This window comes from Anas platyrhynchos, chromosome 9, assembly GCF_047663525.1.
Source record: "Anas platyrhynchos isolate ZD024472 breed Pekin duck chromosome 9, IASCAAS_PekinDuck_T2T, whole genome shotgun sequence".
Taxonomy (NCBI): domain Eukaryota; kingdom Metazoa; phylum Chordata; class Aves; order Anseriformes; family Anatidae; genus Anas; species Anas platyrhynchos.
Genome location: NC_092595.1, coordinates 17,366,486 through 17,382,435, shown reverse-complemented (window position 1 = coordinate 17,382,435; position 15,950 = coordinate 17,366,486). Strand labels below are relative to the sequence as shown.

Below are 15,950 nucleotides of genomic sequence, written 5' to 3'. Positions count from 1 at the left end.
CCCGGGCTGTGTGGGGGGGCTGCTCCCCCCCCCCTCCCGCGCTCCTCAGGGGCAGCCCAAGCCCCGCGCAGGGGGGGATCCCGCTCCCCCCTCCCCGCGCGGCGCGTGGCACCGCCCTCCCGCTGCGCGCCAATAGCAGAGCGGCGGCTCCGTCACGTGCCGCGCTCCCCGCCCGCCGCCCTTGGTCCCGTCAGCAGCCGCGGCGGGCCCCCCGCCCGCCTCTATGGTTCCGCGCGGGGGAACGAGCGCCCCCGCTGCCCGCGGCGGGGCCGACGGGAGGCGGGCGGACTATGCCCATTCCCGCGGCCGGGCGGGCGGCAGGAGGCGGCCGGGCTCGCTCCGGACCTGCCCTCGGCCCCGCGCCCCGCTCCCCTCGCTGCCGGCCCGCGGCCCCGCCGGGCACGCGGCGCCCTGAGGCGGCGGCGGGGCGGCGGCTGGGCTGAGGCGGCCCTCGGGACCCTCGGGAGGAGGAGGAGGAGGAGGAAGGCGGCCGGGCGGGGGCAGGAGGTGGGCGAGCGGCGGGGCCGGGGCGCTGAGGGGGCCGCGGGGAGGCAGCGGGCGCGGAGCGGGGCCCAAGCGCCCTCCCCTCACCCCCCCCCCCTTCCTCCTCCTCCTCCCCGGTTCCGGGCTGGGCCCCGCCGAGGCCGCGCGGCGCCGGGGCCCGGCCCCCGGGGGCAGCCCCGCAGCGGGCCCGGCGGGAGGGCGGCGCCGAGCCGGGGGGCGGCGGGAGGGGGCCGGGGGGGCTGCGGCCCTGCCCCGGGGCTGAGCCGGCGGCTCCACGGCCCGCTGGGTGCCGGGGCCGAGGCGGGGGCCTGGTGCCGGCCGGCAGCCGGGGGCCGGCTCCGTGGCCGCGTTGGGAGCTGGCGGGGCCGGCAGCGGGGCGCTCCGGGTCCTACCCCCGCCTGCCCTCGCAGGTTGGTGTGAGCACCAGCCCCCCCCCCGCATCCTCCCAGCCCTTTTTGTGAGGGATGGAGGAGCGCTCTCCGCTTTGCAGGCAGAACGCGGCGCTGCTTTGTTTTATTCACGTGTCTGCTTCCTGCTGGCACCGCTTCCCTCCCTCCCAGCCCTGCTTGGTCCTCAGCCCTCCCTCTCCCGCATACCTGGGCAGCGCTCCTCTGGGCTCTGTCACTTTGCTGGAAGGGGAATTAAGTGTAGGTTCTGCTCCTGGGCAGTGCCCAGCTGTTCAGAAAGCCCTGCTCCAATGCTCGGAGCTCACCTTTGGGTTTTGCTTGGGCCACATCTACAGCGAGGGCAGCCCCCCTGAGAGACCAAGCCCAAAGGTGCAGTTCTGAGCTGCTCTTACCCTTCTGCTGGGAACGAGGAGGGGAGATGCGGTGGCAGTGGTTAAATGTTTTTTGTCATTGGTGCGGCTGTCAGGCAAGAGTGATCAAGTGCTCTCAGGAAGTATTGAATGGGATATATCTATAGGCCATATCTATAGTCCAGATTATTTTTTCTTCATTTTTTTCCACAATTCCGTTTCCTTTACAGGAATGCTGGTTGTGGTTTGTTTTGTTGGTGGGCTCTGTCTGTTTGATGAGGTGCCTGTTTTCCAAGTGTTCAGTAAGCTGTGCTGATAACTTTAAAGCATGATTTGAGGCTGTGTATGCACTCCTTCAATTTATGTGTAAAAGCACACATTTTGTTCACTGGATTGATTTGTGTTCTGTCTTAGAGGCATGTTGCAAAAAAGCTGTGTGTTGCAAAGGCTTTCTTCCTCTTTTATTGCAACAAACCCAGCAACTTAGCAGAAGCAAGGAAGTAGCTGCTGTTTTTGCACCTGTAACTGTTCTGTGTATTGTTTTTGTTCGTTTTGTTTGTTTCCTCCTCCTTGCCAGGGTTCTGCAGTGCTCCAGGAAGCAAGTTTTGAAGCAGGATGGGAAAAAGACGCTGTGTTCCTCCACTTGAGCCCAAGCTGGCAGCTGGCTGTTGTGGGGTAAAGAAGCCCAAGTTGTCTGGGAGTGGAACGCACAGTCATGGGAATCAGGCCACGACGGTACCAGGCTCCAGTTCAGGTCCTCTTCAGAACCACCAGCATACAGACGCAAACAATGGAAGGGAGAACGTATCTGACTTGACTTTGGGCCCAGGAAATTCCCCAATTACTCGAATGAATCCCACTTCAGGAGCTCTGAGCCCACTTACTCGGCCCAATGGAACTGCCAACAGCACCAAGAACCTGGTGGTGACAGCGGAGATGTGCTGCTACTGCTTTGATGTACTCTACTGTCATCTCTACGGTTTCCCTCAGCCACGACTTCCTCGATTTACCAATGACCCCTAGTGAGTAAATCCATCTCTGGGGGAAAGCAGAGAAACCAGCACCCAGAGCTCTGCTTTGGTTCAGGGCAGCGGTGGGGGGAAGAAGGGTTTCCATGGGGGAACAGGAAAACTGGCAGGGAGTTTTCCTGTAGAAGAAGGGAAGGGAAGGGAGGGGGAGGAGGAAGGGGAAGTTTTATTGCTTGGTCTACCAGAAACAAAAAGGATAGCTGTGAGTGCATGAAAGAGTAAAATCGCTCCGTTACATTTGTTGGAGATGATTGGAGCTCTGAAGAGCAGTGTTCAAGTGAGAACACCACTCTACAGAAGGAGAGCTAAGCAAATGTATGAGGAAGTGTGGTGCTTCTTCAGCTTGTGGCCTAATGTGTTGCATGAGACAGTCCGTGCTTTTGTCAGGGAGTGCAAACCTGCTTCGTGGTAATACTCTGCAGAAGTTGGCTCTCTGCTTTGCAACGGACTCCTCGCTCTGCAAGTAATTAACTGCACCTGCCTTCTGTAAAAGTGTGCTAGAAAAACAGACAAGAAACTGAAATCAGGCAGTTCTCAGAAAATGAGAGAACAAAAGGATTCATTTGAAGAGGGTTCTGCCTCTTAAGCTGGGCACTGGTGGTAACGGGACAGGGGAAGAGATGTTCTGCTGCTAGCAAAGCAGGAAGGGGGGCAAGTAAGAAGTTGAAGCGAGTTCCTGGCTGATCCTGAAACAACAGCTGAGCTAGTGAGAATTGGGCAAGGACGCCCCAGGGTGTTGGGTTGCCCAAGTTAATGGATTTACCAGGGAAGGGAACGAAACACTTGCAAGGAGTTGAAGTGAAAATGTGTTTTGGAGATGGTGCTAGCTGGACTGTGCAGGGAGAAACAGAGAGCTGACTTTCAAGGACAATACCGAGATGAAGAAAGGAGGTGTGTACGAAAAGAAGAGAGGAGCAGGATGTATGAAAATGTTACCTGGCATCTTGCTGACTGAGATTTAGGCAGCCAATGTCTGGTTGAAAGTTGAATGTGTAAGTGTGAAAATGTTAACGTTGTTAAAATGTGTGGTGGGAGGATTGCATGGGGAAGATCAATGACAGACAGACCTTCTGATGCTCCTCTAGGGACCACCTCCAGAACAACACATAAAGTACAAAGTTGTTTCCCTCTTTAATTTAAATTCATGACTTTTAAATGGATGCAAAGGAGTAATGGCTTAAGAAGGTCAAGGACTTTTTCCTTGTGTTGAATGTTTCCCCACCTTGCTGGCTGTCAGCAGTCGGATGTAGGCTGTGTATTGGTTATTATCCTGGCAGGATTATGGATTCATGTTCTGAATGCTGCTGCGGGCTAAGCTGTTTAACGTTGTAAATACAAGTGAATGGAGATATGCTCTGGACTGGAACACAGAATAGTTCCAGGGGCTCCCTAGGCTGAAATATTTCTACCGATGCTTTTCAGGCCTAAACTAATTATGCTCCTTTTAGGAAATAATGCATTAGTTTATTATGTGGTTGCTTGAAATGTAAAGATTTTTTGTTGTTGTTCTTTAGTCAGTAATAGAGATTATTCTTATATGGCTTCATTATTTTGGCGTCAAATCAAACGTCTAGCAGGATTTTGTTGCACTTCCTGTTGACTAGTTTCTAGAAAGGCCTAATTTCAGGAACGTTGGTTGGTTGAATTGCGTGTCCAACTTTGAAAAGTTAAAAACTGTTTGTTGGGCATTTCTGTGCTGATAATTTAAAAAAAAAAAAAGTCATAATTCCAAAGCAAGACCAGCTCCTCCTTTTTCTTCCCCATCTGGTCAAACGCCTGCCTGAATTTTGTTGTGTTTTGGCATCCGTGCTGTTGGTCATAGCACGTAGCTGCTTGTACCCCAGGGAAAGGCATGGGTTTGCTCTCAGGTAGAGCAGCGCATGGGGATGATTTGTCACGCTTGAGCTGGTAAGGTAATGAACTTCAAGCCAAATGTTACTCTCATGTGTGAGAGTAAGCAAAGTGAAAATACATAGATAATTTGTACTGTTGTCCTTTGTGGCATTATAAATGTCGATGTAAGAGATGCTTGAACAAAACAGATATATACCAGAAGCCTCTCAGGAGGGACAGAGACAGATGCTGGAAGGAACAGAAAGATTCCCAGGCTTCTGACCTAATTCTCAGATAGCTTATTTTTTTCAGTTGTTGTTAAACCCTAAAGATAGTAGTAGTGATGGCCAGGATCCTGCATAAACAGCGTGATAATGTTAAAGCTACAGGGCTATGGCTTGAAAACCACCCTGAATTCCAGTTACCAGCTTGAGAGGATGTGCACGTGGACAGCAGTCTTGACGATCATTGTGGAGCTGATAGCATTGTGCCTGCAGAGCGGAGGGCCTCACGCGTGTCTTAACCACGAGGTTCACAAACCAGTATAGAAGTGGTAAGATTCTGAGTTACCCCTAAATTAACTTGGTAATTGAAGAAAACAGTACCTTTGCTATTCACATTACTGAAAAAATGACAATATTGAACCTGAGTGACATGCAGGTATTGAACTGGTTACTTCTGCTGTTTTAGTACAGCAGTCTGCTGGGTTTATTCAGTAGTAGTAGTTTAACTGATACTAAAACTATACCGTGCAAGCTTCTAATTGCCATGCAAGACAACAAACACTTACCCTATACAATCTGTACCGTAACTTTTTTTCCCTAGTATAAGCAAATGCTGGTATGAACAAATCATGTTTTGCTGCTTTAAATGCCCCTTGCAGTTGCAGCTGGAGAAGCTAGCTTTTAGTTGCTGGGGCTCGCCTATGCTCAGCCATACAAGCTCTGAGCAGACCCAGGGAGGATGTTGTGGCTGCAGGGAAATGGTTGCCAGCAGCTCACCAGGATATGACTGCAGAGTATTGGGAAGTGGTCTTGGGTGAATGTGGGCAAAAGATTATCGTGACTTGTCTTAAAGCATAAGGGAAATGCACTTTTCTGGGAGGGTCTATGGAACAATTGCCCTATTGTCAGCTGGACTTGTAATTTGCTAAGTGAATTTATTCCTGAGATAAAGCAGCAACATCTCTTCTACAGTGAAAAACTTTAATAGGGAATTTTTATGTACTTGTATGAAATCTTACACTTTTTTTATGCCTCAGTTGTTATGACCACATTCAAAAATGTTACAAATGAGATCTTTTAAAATATGACAGCCTTCTGAATGCAATTATCCTGTCCTTTCTGGTAATATCTCTTCTATTATAGATGCAGGAAGCTGTGTCACAGCTCAGTGGAAACTTTTTTTTTTTTTTGTAAGGGGAAAGAGGTGAATTGGAAATGTGAACCTGTAAGATGAATCCAAGAAAAGAAGGAACTTACCTAGATTTGTATTCCATCAGTAGGGCTTTTCATTTTCTCCCTTCCTATTTGGGCAAAGTAATGGTTCCAAAACTTTAATTAGATTAAGCTATTTTTTCACTGAGCTTGTGACAGTAAAGCTTCTCAGAAATCTCCTTTGTACGTTTAGTATCTTTTTTTGGTAAGCTTTCCAATGTGTTTTCATACGCTCTGTTTCTGTTTTCTCCTTCAACATATGGTAGCTAGATGAGAATGTAAAGGGATGATATCCTGAAAGTGCCTCGAAGTGGTGTTGGAAAACTAGGACAGTAAATCCTCTGTCTTGGTCAAGGAGCCATAAGGTGGCTGATAGTTGCTGAAGAATGTTTCTGCTTCCTCTGTGGGCAAAGCACTTCACAATTACCACTGGCAGACTGGTCGCTATTTTGGGTGGCACTGCTGCCATTGGTCACAGCTGGTAACTAGATCCTGAGCGCTGGATTTATGCGGTGATCCAGTCTTGTAATTCCTGTGTAGCTCTGGGGAACATCACTGGGCACTGCTTTGTCACTGCAATGCCGATGATGTTCTGATTACGTAGGCATAAGAAGCTCTGCTGCCTGTGTTTGAGGAACTGTCCATTCTCTGTGCTGATGTTGCTGCCTGAACAGAACCTCTTGGTGTTGTTAATGTTTACTGCAAAAATGCATTGCTTACACGGGCTTCAGGAATTTGAGGAAAGTGATTGCCTATGCTCTGATGTAGAATCAGTCCTGTCTCCACGTTTTAGAACTTTCGCCACTATTTAATTTCAGAACATGACTTTCTTAACGCTGTGTGTTTTCTATCGTATTATTTATCTCCTAAAGTTCCACAGAAATCCCCAGACTGATGTTTGCTGTCACTAATGACCAACTTTCTCATTTATGTCTGGGTTCGAAGTGACGGCTTCTTCCATTCAGTACTCTGTAATCCAAAAAAGGAAGATCAATTACCCTGTTTTTATAATTAGATCAGCATCAGCAGTTGCCTTGCACAATTTTCCAGATGTTCAGACATTTTTTGTGGAGCTGCAGCCACCATTGTCTTTTCTTTACTGTTTTTCTCCACAGCTGTTTGCAATTACACTCACTTCTTTAAAAATGAACTTTTTGCCCTTAATATTTGCTATCTTCTTCATCTGGTTATCTCTCCACAGAGCTCTTTTGAATACTGTTTTTCTGAGCCTCGTGTTTTCTTGGGACTTAATTGTGACTTTTGGCTTAAAAGACTGAAATCAGCCTGCTGAATTTGAGAATCTAGTGTTATGCCTGTAAATTTATGGTAGATCAGGAAATGCCAATCTGTGTGATGTTTATGTAGGAAGGGTATAGTGATTCGGATGTGTGCTCAACAGGAGAGAATCTGTGGAAATGTAAATCAAATGTAGGGTAAGCAGAAGGAGATGTGAACATAAGCTGAGTGCTAGGGATGGACCCAGAAGTTGGATCCTCATGGAAATATCTGGGTAAAAAAACAGGCTTGCTTTTTACACATTTAGAAGAAGAAAAAAAAACCAAAGCTATCATTGCAAACCTGAATAATAGGCGGTTTGTAGAATGCTTAGGGGGGTCTTTCAGGTTCCAAAGTACTATAAATAAGGAATCTCTTCTGGCTGTATTAATTTCAGTTGTCATATAAGCTATTGGACGCTGCTGAGTGAGGTCATGATTCACGGAGGTGATGGGTAGGGTCAGATAACTATTACTCATCAGAAAGCAGTGCAGACTGGCAAGGAGGGTGCTGCTGGAGACATTGCAGAGTACTGGTGGAGAGAAGGAAGTATGCTGAAAAGGTGTGAGGAGGAATGTTGTTTATTACCATTTGTGAGTGTGTGTTTTTTTATTATTGTTAGATGGCAGGTGCAAAGACGTGCCTGCTGGGTTTTACCAGAGAGAAGGAGAGAAAACAAGTGTGTGCATACAGGCTCTCTTAGACCTTATTGGTCTCTCCTTAACCAAGAAATATCTCTAGAGACTACAGCATTTTTCTTTTTTTGCCTTTTCAGTCCACTCTTTGTGACGTGGAAGACGGGGCGAGACAAGCGGCTTCGTGGCTGCATCGGGACCTTTTCAGCCATGAATCTTCACTCAGGACTCAGGGAATACACATTAACCAGGTAACTGTGTTGAAAATGAGATAAATCTGAACTTGCTGAATTTGCTGAGGATCTGTAAGGGTTCAAGGTTAAGATATTTTATTGGACTGATGTAGTTAAACGTAATATGCTTCACGGTAAGATAAACACGGGAATTGTGTGACAGGGTGAGGCAACATGTTGGGATTTAGCAGGACATATTTGTGACGAGTGAATTTGATGTTTTAAAGCTAATGTTGGGTTTGTCTTGCGTCCTAGCAGTGTTGACATCTTATGTAGCACGTAACTTCTCTCCAGCCGCAGTAAGTGGAGGGCAGTGTCAGGAAGCTTGTACAAATGTTTGCATGTTACAGTTCACTAGATTAGGAGTAGATGGAAATCACTTTCTCTGCAGTAGCAAATATAATCAAGGAGGCATAATCAACTAGGGAATAACTGAGCATTTGACAGTTTCATCGGGCACTTGTCTCAGGCAATGTATCTTCTCTTCCCCTAGTGCACTTAAGGACAGCCGATTTCCACCCCTGACCCGCGAGGAGCTGCCCAAACTCTTCTGTTCTGTCTCCCTCCTCACTAACTTTGAGGATGCCAGTGACTACCTGGACTGGGAGGTGAGAACAGGTGCATTTGGAACTCTGCATCACTCGTTCCGTTTGGGTTCGGGTTAGTACATAGTGATGTGTCTCCTTCGTTACCAGGGGGTATGGGTAGTCAAGCTGGGAACAGCAAAAATGGGGCTGGGAAACAAGAAGGGAGGAAGGTGATGGGCTAACAGTATGGTTTTGACTGAGGGGGGATCTTGTCAATGAGACAAGAAAGTGTTTAATGAATTTGGTCCAAGAGGAGATAGGTTTAGATGTGTATATGTAAACCTGTGTAAATCCTGGGAAGTGTTTTGATGCTGTAAATACAAACTGGGAGTAAAAAGTAGTTAAGACTACAGATAATTTTAGGACGTTGTACACAGAGGCATACTTAGTTCAAGGAAGATTTAGTAGACTTTGTGGTTGGGCTAAGTTAGGCGTGACTCTCGTTTAGGGATCCTTGTCCGGCTGGACCAGCATAAGAGATGGAAAATGTCAGACTTCGAAGAAGACATACGTCAGGAGAAGTGGCAGGGAGACTCTGGGAAAGGTGGCAGAGGTTCCTTTATGCTGCTGCTTGTGAGACCTGTCTGGCCAGGACAGAGCGGGGAAGAGAATGTCTTTCATCCAGGTGAAAGGCAAACTGGCCAGTGACAGAGAAGTACACAGTGTTGCGGGAATGACAAATCAATCATGAACGTAGTCATAGCAAACGCCTCTTATTCGGCTGTTCATTTCCATCTATAGGTTGGGATCCATGGGATCAGAATAGAGTTCATCAATGAGAAAGGTGTCAAACGCACAGCCACATATTTACCTGAGGTTGCTAAGGAACAAGGTGGGTTTGAGATGACAGCTAACCACATCAGTATGTTGTGTCACAGAATTGGGTAACATAAATCTGTGGATTTTGGGTTTGGATTGTAATGCTTTCCTCATAGTAGTGCCATGGATCCACCAGACTTAATCTGGATAACTGACACCTGATACAGCTGCTGTTGGGTCTTCATCTGGCCTGTCTCATCCCACATCTATGCCCAGCTGTATCGTAGTGTAAAAAAATGTTTTAGGGCTTAAGAAATAGAGGATCTCAAACTATGGATCTTCCAGCTTCATTTAGCATTGCGTCTTTCCTCTTCTATGTTTCTCCCACCAACTAGGATAACTGCAGGCTGCACAGCACCAACAGGAGAGTCCCTTTCCTCCTCATTGTTGCTAAAGTAGCATCCTCCAGATGAGGGCAGGAAACAGGGCCCCTCTGGAGCACACTTCCCATTCAAATATAGTAGCGGTCACCATGGTAACTTCTCAAAATATTGCCTCCTTTCCTCCACCTAGCAGAGTGGAGTGGTCGCATCCTCCTGGCTCTGGGGCAAAAGACTAAGGTAGGAATTTTAACTCTGATCTCTCACATAGCAGTGCACTGTGCTATCACTAGAGCATCAGGCTGATCCCAATTTGTCTATGTAAAGCTAAGTATTACCTTATTTTGAGACTTAAAGAGCTAAAACTGAGTGGCACGTGATGAAACGGTTTGGGGTCCCTGCAATAACAGCAATGCACGGACCTTTGTAAGAAGAGAGGTCAAACAGAAAATGAAATTTCTGTTTTATAGACCACTGCAGTTTCAGTATGAGCTAAAAGGGGTTAGCATGTGCAGGCAGTGTGCATGCAAAAGGCCATTTTGTCCAGTTCAGCACTGGTATCTCTAAAGCTCAGTTTCCTGTATAGTTTGCTTCTCTAAAGGCCTTTTAATGCATCTCCTCTCCTCTTGAAACATCGTTTTTATGCTGAATATCATCCCTTGCTTTTATTTTTCAATAGACTGGGATCAGATCCAGACCATAGACTCCTTACTCAGGAAAGGTGGCTTTAAGGCTCCCATTACCAATGATTTTAGGAAAACGATTAAGCTCACCAGGTAAGGTGATTTATTTGTTGTCTTATATTTTATAGTGTTTTGTGGGTAATTTAAGGTGTTTGTGCTTGGTGTATGTCTTCATGCTCCTGTCACGTGCTAGGCGTAGGCTGAAGGGCAAACACATAAATTCAATGTGTTAGGCTGGTAACGTGTTCAGTCTGTGCAGGATCAAAGCGAGAAGTGTAACTGTCTTCTAATATAATCATCCACATGAAAGATCAAATGAAGCAGAACACTCTAAAGTTTAAATGGCTTATTTTTCTGTATGTTTAAAACGGACTTCCTTTTCTCAGTGTGCTGATCTGTGGATTGTGGTGACAGCTGTCTTAAAACCAAGCCATTCTCAAATATGGCTGCTTTTCATAATTTGCTTTTCTATACCCCTAGCTATCCCATAGGTTTCAATTCTCTTTATGTTAGTTTAAAAGAAACACCCTAAACACCCTAATTTATCAGGTTGTTCCCTGCCTCTGGAGAAAGGTTTTCATTAAAATCAGGTGTAATACAGACTTAGTGCAATTCACTTTGAAGTTACCTCTTGTGTAGTATGCTTATAAGCACCTCTGGGAATCTCTGGTCTCTCAGAAGGGACTTTGTGAATTCTGATTCGATATCATGGTCCTAGTCACATGTATGCTATAACAAACCTCCTCTTACCCAACTCTCTGCTATCTGCTTTCACCAGCCTTTCAAGTATGAAGATCTTCTGAAAAGCAAATAGTACTTAAATACTGGTTATTTAGTCTCTGAAATGTTGAGTTTTCAGCTTCCAGCAAGCTCATGTCCTTTTTTTTTTCCTCCCTGTTCCACAGGAAGTAGATAAAAAGAATACAAATTAATCAGTTGTTTCCCATATGCCACTTCAGGAGTCCTCTTAATTATGGTTGCCTTGAATAGGGCTCAACTTTTGGGACACCAAAGCTAAATCAAGCTTAAAAGTTTACTTACCCAAACTCTCACATGAGGCGATGGCAAACGAAGTACCTTTTGAAGTCAGTGGGGGCCTTTTTGCCATTGTTAGCTGTGATCCAGAAGCTGATGTAGGATCAATGGCTTTTGCCGAGCCCAAACTGCGCGGTCTGCTCACGGTTCGTGTTCTGCTGCTGTGTCCGCAGGTACCGCAGTGAGAAGGTGACAATCAGTTACGCGGAATACATGGCCTCCCGTCAGCATTGTTTCCAGAACGGCACTCTTCATGCCCCCCCCCTCTACAATCATTACTCCTGACACACGGCTGCATGACCAGTCCCACCCCCCAGTTGCTGCCAACGGCTACGACATCATTGGGGCGGATGCCTCCTCTTCCTGGTCCAGTTACTTCTATTACTGCACCATTTTATGATGCTAGCTTCCGTTGCCAAGTCTGCCTTCCAGCTGACCTGGGGGGAAGATGAGAGCATGACAGAACTTCTGGGGCCCAAGCCTTATCTCAGCCTTCCCTCCGCGTGGGGGTTCAGTTGGATCGGGGCTCCATGCCTATGAACTGTCGCGAGGTGCAGAAGACCTCTAGGAGTGAAAGTGCCACTTGAGACTGGTCTGTTCTTGTGCGTGACCGACACTCCAGAACCTCGAGCTGTTGGTTATGGAACCCCCCAGATCAAGTAGGAGCATTCCCCTGGCAGCCTGGGCAACGGAGTCCAACAAAACATTTTTTAGGTTCTTTTTAATTTTTTTAACCTCTGGTATCTGTTGTGTACCAAGAGCTGATTGCAGTCCCCACACATCATATGGGGAGGGTTGAACATCTGGATAGCACCCCATCCTCACGGACAGAAAACAGTTCAAGGTGTGAAAAACCTTTGGATGGTATTGCAGATGAATCCAATATTTAAATAAACCCTAGAAGGCTGTAATTCTCAGATTCCACCATAGGTTGAATTCTCTAGAACTCCTTTTGGTTAACCGTTTGCTGGGTTTTTAGACAGTGCTTTGTAATGTAGCCTGCTATGAAATAGAATGCTGTTAAGCCTCTAGGAGAGCAAAATGTGGTGCTGTGCATGTGAAGGACGAGGTACTAGAGTATACCCTGGACAGTCTTCTCTGTTACTACCAAGTTTTGTGTTGAAACATTTGTAACAGAGCCTGATTGGATTAGGGATGGGGAGGGGATTGCAAGGAATTGACTGTAGTCATACGAGGGAGACAAGTGACTGAAATTTGTTTAATTTAAGAAAACAGTCTCGGGGACCTTCCTTTTGATAGGACAGCCACTTTCTCTAGTGTGACTTCTGATCGTGAGAATTGTCAGTGTTCTAGTTTATAGCAGGCCTGGGGAATAAAACTGTAGTTTTGTTGGTAAACTACCTTATACAGCTTTTCCATTACCACATCAAGGCAATGAGTGAGGAAAACATATACTGCCCGAACTGTATGGAACTCATGTGCACTCTGTACTTCTCCTATCACTGAGGACTGCAAGAAGTACTGTAGGAGGAAGGTGTGTCATCCAGTTATTTCTGCAGCCTCTTTGAGGGACACCCTCTCAATGAGGTCACTGGACTACAAAATATATTTTTTTCCAAATTCCTGGAGGGTTAGCAATGATGAGGAGAAAAGATACAAGTGCATAGCAGAGTAGTGGCTGTTTGGCTGCATATGTCTTTTAAAGTTTGCTTGTGTGTGGTAATGATGACTTTTTAAATTGGCTGGTTTTCCAAGCCTGAAATTCTCTTCTGGCGTGGCAGGGAGTAGGGCTGGTAGAAAGCTCAGAACTGCATGCTGCTGCTGGTCCTAGAGAAGCAAACAGGACGGTGCAGTTTTGCCTGGTGGTGGTTTCGTGTTCTGCTGCTGGAGGAGAGACGTGAGGGAAAGGAGGGGGTCCTAATCTGGATAACTGTGCAATATCGACCCAGCTTTCCTCCTGTACTGGGTCATTCTTCTAAGTTGCCACTTTTCCCTTGTGATGTTGTTGAAAAGCAATCGAAGATTAAGGGATTGTTTCATGATTTCCTGCTGCTGAGAATAAATCGGTCTTGTTACAAACTTGAGTGGTTTGTAATTACTCTCCCAGGTGCCCTGCAGTGATGGGGGAGGGTGGGGTCAGCTCTGGACATACCATTCACCTTTCAGCTGTCAAACAGTATGATACATAGGGCTACACCCATTACTGTTCAAGTGTTCTATGTTAGAATTTAATTTCTAAAAGGTTTAAAAAGAGCAAAAAAAAATGGTGCTAAAACTTCACCCCTGAGCACGCTCAGTGAGACTGGTCATGCAGGCATTTAGTGCCGGGCTTCTCAACTATTGTTTCTTTTTCAACTGTTTGCCCTGTTCTGTGTCTTCAGCAGTGTATAGTGTTTTCCTGATTTAATTTTATTTGAATAGGGGATGACTAAGGGGTGGGGTGGGGAGGGTTAGCTGTCATTTTTAAAGAACAGAATTTTACGATTGAGTGACTTGGTTGGTTTGAGCTTGAAGCGGGCTAGATGGTTTGGGACTGAGGAAGCCTTATCCTCTCCCACTTCCATTTCCCTGCTCAGTCTGTTTAAAAAAAATAAAAACACAAAAAAACAAAAACACCTCTAAATATGTACTGTGTTCTTGTCTTGCTGCAGTGAGGAGAGAAGCTAGTAAATCAGAACCACTGGTCTGCTGCCTAAGAAACGGGCCCTCTCAGCTTTAGTTCCATAAGGGTCCAGCTCTAAAATCAGGCAAAAAAAAAAAAAAAAAAAGTGTGTCAATAGTTAAATTAGCTCACAAAAAAAAGGTATGACAAGGACAGGTGGTCTCAGGAAATAATCCCATTTCTAGATCATTACATGGCAGCTATGCATAAGGATGAAAGAAGTGAACTAGAAACAAAATGTACTTTGGCCTCAAGATGGAGGCCACAAAACCCAGCGATTTAATAATTTTTTCTGGGGTTACTTTGCTGGGACAGCATGTTAGAAATACTCCTCAAAGCAATTGTCACCTGGTTTGATCTGGATTTATCTCATCCTTAGAAGCAAGTGCCTTTTGGTCTAGAAGGGCTTATTCTCATGATAACCACAGCTGAGAAATAATCTCACTGCAAGTATGAATTGTCTTTGTTTTACAGTAAATACAGAAGAATGTCTTTGATCACTGGAGTCTGTCAGTGTTGGAATGTTTCCACTGTGAGGTTCTTAATTTTTTTTTATTATGTTCAACTGTCAATCTCAACTGAGATCACTTCAGTTTGGGAAGGTTTTATGGTCAAAGTATCACAATATCTACAATTTATAAGAAAAATCTGTAAGAAATCTAAAAGTTCATTTTAACCTTTGCACAGGATAATTTGTTTTCATAGTATACTAACAAACATCTGCAATCTTCACTGACTATTAGTGCTGTTTTCTGTTTGTATTTTGGAAACTACATGTTGTTTTGTTTTGGGTTATTTTTGGTTAATTTATTTCCTCAAAGCAGGAGACCTCTTTTGACCTTCAGTGCAGAGATGTCAGACCAATTATTTGTATTACACTTGGTTGCCTCCTACCTATATAATAACTTCTGAGTGTAAATAATTGAACTCTATCCTCTAATGAAGTATTGTAGAGAATAAATCATAATGGAAAAAAGATGATTTGTACTGTCCTCTTTGAATGGTTTCTCACAGCATTTATGCGACATAATGAAATCTTTCTCATCTAGCAAGCTGAATAATATGCTATCTGTACAAACACCAAGCCGCCCTCCAAATGCTGTTATACGTTCAGGACAAGGGAGGTTGCTAAAAAATGAAATGGTAGCTGCCTGGAAGCATAAAAATAATCATGGCAGGCTCACTGTAAGAAAGTAAAGAGACATAGGAAAATTAAAAATAAAATTTAAATATTTTCATTAGTATAGCATGATTCATGATACAGCAAAATCTTTGTATCCTCAGATAAAGTTCACTTGGCAATAACTCCACTCATTGTCATGAGGGTGAAATACATACAGCACATGCAAGTTGAATTCTTTAGCATTCTACAAATCCTGGATTTCTAAATCTGACTTGGTTTTGGTCTTTTAAAATGAGCTAGTGAAAAAAGATTATCTGTACTTTACAGGTTGTTGTCCTCAAGCGATCTTCAAAATAAAAAATAAAATTAAAAAGAAAGACATATTTCTAGTTTCTTATTAAGTATTTTAATGGCTGCTTTGGGACAAGATAACTGATTTGAGACACACGCACGTTTTGTTGCACATACCTTTGACTTAAATGTTTTTCCATACGTTTTCAGGCTATTGGTCATTTCTGTCGTATGGCAGATGTGTAGTTAAAGCTCCTACAGTTCACCTTTGTGGTTCTTGGGAAATGCAGTCCTGGGTACCAGTGAAGAACAGATTAAGACCAGCAACATAAATATATGCCCTAACAAGGAGCACAGTTTTGACTTAAATATGCCCAAGAAACTTAGTGACTTCAGGGCAACTCCAAAGCATAAAACTTAGCAATTAGATTTCCTTGGAAGATTTTAGTTAGTGCAAAGATGTATTTTCCTTAATTATACTTCTGATACTAGTAAAGATAATTTTCTTATGCACTGCAAGTGTTGGGTTAAGAAGGAATCTGTAGCTAGCATGATTTCCAGGTGACTTGCAAATTTTGAAGTCAACCATAAAACTAACATCCACAGTTGTGTGCCCAGATATGCTATCAATTATATCCTATCAGCTTCTTTGTTAACTAGAATACAGTGATTTATTTTCGTATATATTTTTAATGGCATCTGTGTTTTTCTTTCCTTCATTTTTTTTGGGGGGGTCACATTTAATCAGTCAGACGTCAAATCTTTGTC

The 15,950-nt window shown here is 44.9% G+C and overlaps 1 protein-coding gene across 3 annotated transcripts; it reads left to right on the top strand.

Annotated features, from left to right (window-relative positions):
- The first annotated feature begins 214 nt into the window (after positions 1-214).
- Positions 215-14,749, top strand: AMMECR1L (AMMECR1 like). 3 transcript variants are annotated; one of them, XM_027463894.3, is made up of 7 exons: positions 222-507; positions 1,839-2,283; positions 7,609-7,719; positions 8,195-8,309; positions 9,030-9,120; positions 10,107-10,203; positions 11,319-14,749. In XM_027463894.3, exons 2-7 carry the CDS (start codon positions 1,877-1,879, stop codon positions 11,428-11,430), a joined length of 933 nt encoding a protein of 310 aa, XP_027319695.1. In that variant the 5' UTR covers positions 222-507; positions 1,839-1,876; the 3' UTR covers positions 11,431-14,749. The 3 variants fall into 3 exon arrangements, with proteins under 3 accessions (XP_071898561.1, XP_027319695.1, XP_027319696.1); XM_027463895.3 differs by lacking the exon at positions 222-507 and adding an exon at positions 711-914; XM_072042460.1 differs by lacking the exons at positions 9,030-9,120; positions 10,107-10,203; positions 11,319-14,749 and adding an exon at positions 8,737-9,020 and having other exon boundaries at positions 215-507.
- The last annotated feature ends 1,201 nt before the right edge of the window (positions 14,750-15,950 follow it).

What these genes read in the sequence shown, in the direction of transcription:
- AMMECR1L (XM_027463894.3), top strand. Translation starts at nt 1,877, where the DNA reads ATGGGAAAAAGACGCTGTGTTCCTCCACTTGAGCCCAAGCTGGCAGCT. An exon ending in CGATTTACCAATGACCCCTA is followed by an intron (nt 2,284 to 7,608) that starts GTGAGTAAATCC and finishes TTGCCTTTTCAG; the next exon opens with TCCACTCTTTGTGACGTGGA. An exon ending in TGAGGTTGCTAAGGAACAAG is followed by an intron (nt 9,121 to 10,106) that starts GTGGGTTTGAGA and finishes ATTTTTCAATAG; the next exon opens with ACTGGGATCAGATCCAGACC.